Source organism: Charadrius vociferus, unplaced genomic scaffold (assembly GCF_000708025.1).
Source record: "Charadrius vociferus isolate BGI_N301 unplaced genomic scaffold, ASM70802v2 scaffold1436, whole genome shotgun sequence".
In the NCBI taxonomy this organism is placed as follows: Eukaryota; Metazoa; Chordata; class Aves; order Charadriiformes; family Charadriidae; genus Charadrius; species Charadrius vociferus.
The window spans coordinates 26092-27738 of NW_009648905.1; the positions used below are offsets into that span (position 1 = coordinate 26092).

The window sequence follows — 1647 nt, forward strand, 5'->3', positions numbered from 1 at the left end:
GCCCTTTCTGGCCATTCTCGACCCAAATCTGGGCCTGTTTTGGCCCTTTCTGGCAATTCTCGACCCAAATCTTGGGATGCTTTGCCCTTTCTGGCCATTCTCGACCCAAATCTGTCTCTGCTTTGGCCCTTTTTGGCCAGTTCTGCTCCAAATCGCGGCATGATTTCCTTCTTTGGCCCACTCTCGACCCAAAGCTGAACATGCTTTGGCTTTTTTCCCCAATCTGACCCAAATCTGGAGCTGCTCTGGCTCTTGTAGACATTTTCAACCCCCATGAACCCAATTTGGCCCAATTTTGACCCAAAGGGGTTCATGTTTTGGCCCTTTTTGTCTATTTTCTCCCAAATCTGGGCACGCTTTGGCCATGTATAGCCCTTTTCTCCCAAATCTGGGCATGCCTTTGCCCTTTTTGGCCCGTTTCGCCCCAAATCTGAACATCCTTTTAATTCTATGACCATTTTTGAACCGAGTACGGGAATATTTGACCCTTTGGGCCATTTTTGGCTCCAATCTGCGGATGCTTTTCCCTCTCCAACTCTTTATGCCTCAGATTTGAGAGCGCTTTTGCCCTTTCCATCAGCTTTGTCCCCAAAGCCGGAACCATTTGGCCCTTTCTGTCCACTTTCCCCCCAAATCTTGGCATTTTCTCTGCCTTTTCTGGCCTTTTCATGCCCCAAATCTGGGGCAGTCTTGTCCTTTCTGGCTAATTTTGCCGCGACTAGAGCCATTTTTTGTCTTTTCTGGTCATTTTGTCCCCATAACGGGACTGTCTTTGCCCTTTACAGCTCTTGTAGCAACAAATTCTGGGCAGGTTTTGCTCTTTGTGGTGATTTTGCCCCCCCAGATTGGGACGTTTTGGGGATTTGTGGGTGTTTTGGCGGTGCGGGAGGGAGGAGGTGAGTCTGTGGCCTGTGGGGCGTGCGGCCCCACAGCGTAGGGGTCTGCGCCGGGGGATTTTATGCCCCTTTGTGTCACCGTGGGTGATACTGGTGCTAATTGGGGTGCTGCTCACGGTGGTGCAGAGTGGTACAAAAACGGTGGTGGGGTCTGAGGTGGTCTCCCGTCAGCGGCTGCGCCCGGGGGGGGCCTTTCCCGGGGGACCATCCCCCGCTTGTGCCCCCTTCCCCTTCCGGGCCCCTTCCGCAGCCGCACTGGGGGTGGCTTTGCCCTTTGTGGGATTTCCTGCACCAAATAAGGGGAAGTTTTTCTGTTAGAACCGCATTTTTACCTAAACCCGGGAATGTTTTACCCTTTCTCGCAGATTTCGCATCAACTCTGGGTATGTTTTTCCCTCTTTTGCCAGTTTTTCCCCAAATCCGGGCTTCCTTTGCCCCTTTGGGCAAGTTTAGACCCATACTGGGCCTGTTTTGGCCATTTTTTGCCATTCTTGCCTTTCACAATCATTTTTTTCCCTAAATCTTGGCATTTTTTAGCCTTTCTTGTCATTTTTTCATGAAATCTGGGGATGTTTTGCCTTATTTTGTCAATTTTGCCTCAAATCTGGGCATGTTTTGGGTCTTAATGCCAGTTTTTTGTCACATCTTGGGATGCTTTGCCTGTTTTGGCTTTCTTGACCCAAATCTGGGCCTGTTTTGGCCTTCTCGACCCAAACCTGGGCCTCATTGGGTCCCTTTTGGCCTTTGTCGA

General features: G+C 50.5%; 1 protein-coding gene across 1 annotated transcript in view; it reads left to right on the forward strand.

Moving 5' to 3' along the window:
* The window catches only part of LOC104288414 (Ig heavy chain Mem5-like), a gene marked incomplete at its 3' end in the record, with an annotated part of 4355 nt that extends 3076 nt beyond the window's left edge, over positions 1 to 1279 (forward strand). The window contains 2 exon segments of the mRNA XM_009887218.1: positions 845 to 896; positions 1262 to 1279. Coding sequence (XP_009885520.1) covers positions 845 to 896; positions 1262 to 1279 — 70 coding nt within the window.
* Between the last annotated feature and the right edge of the window lie 368 nt (positions 1280 to 1647).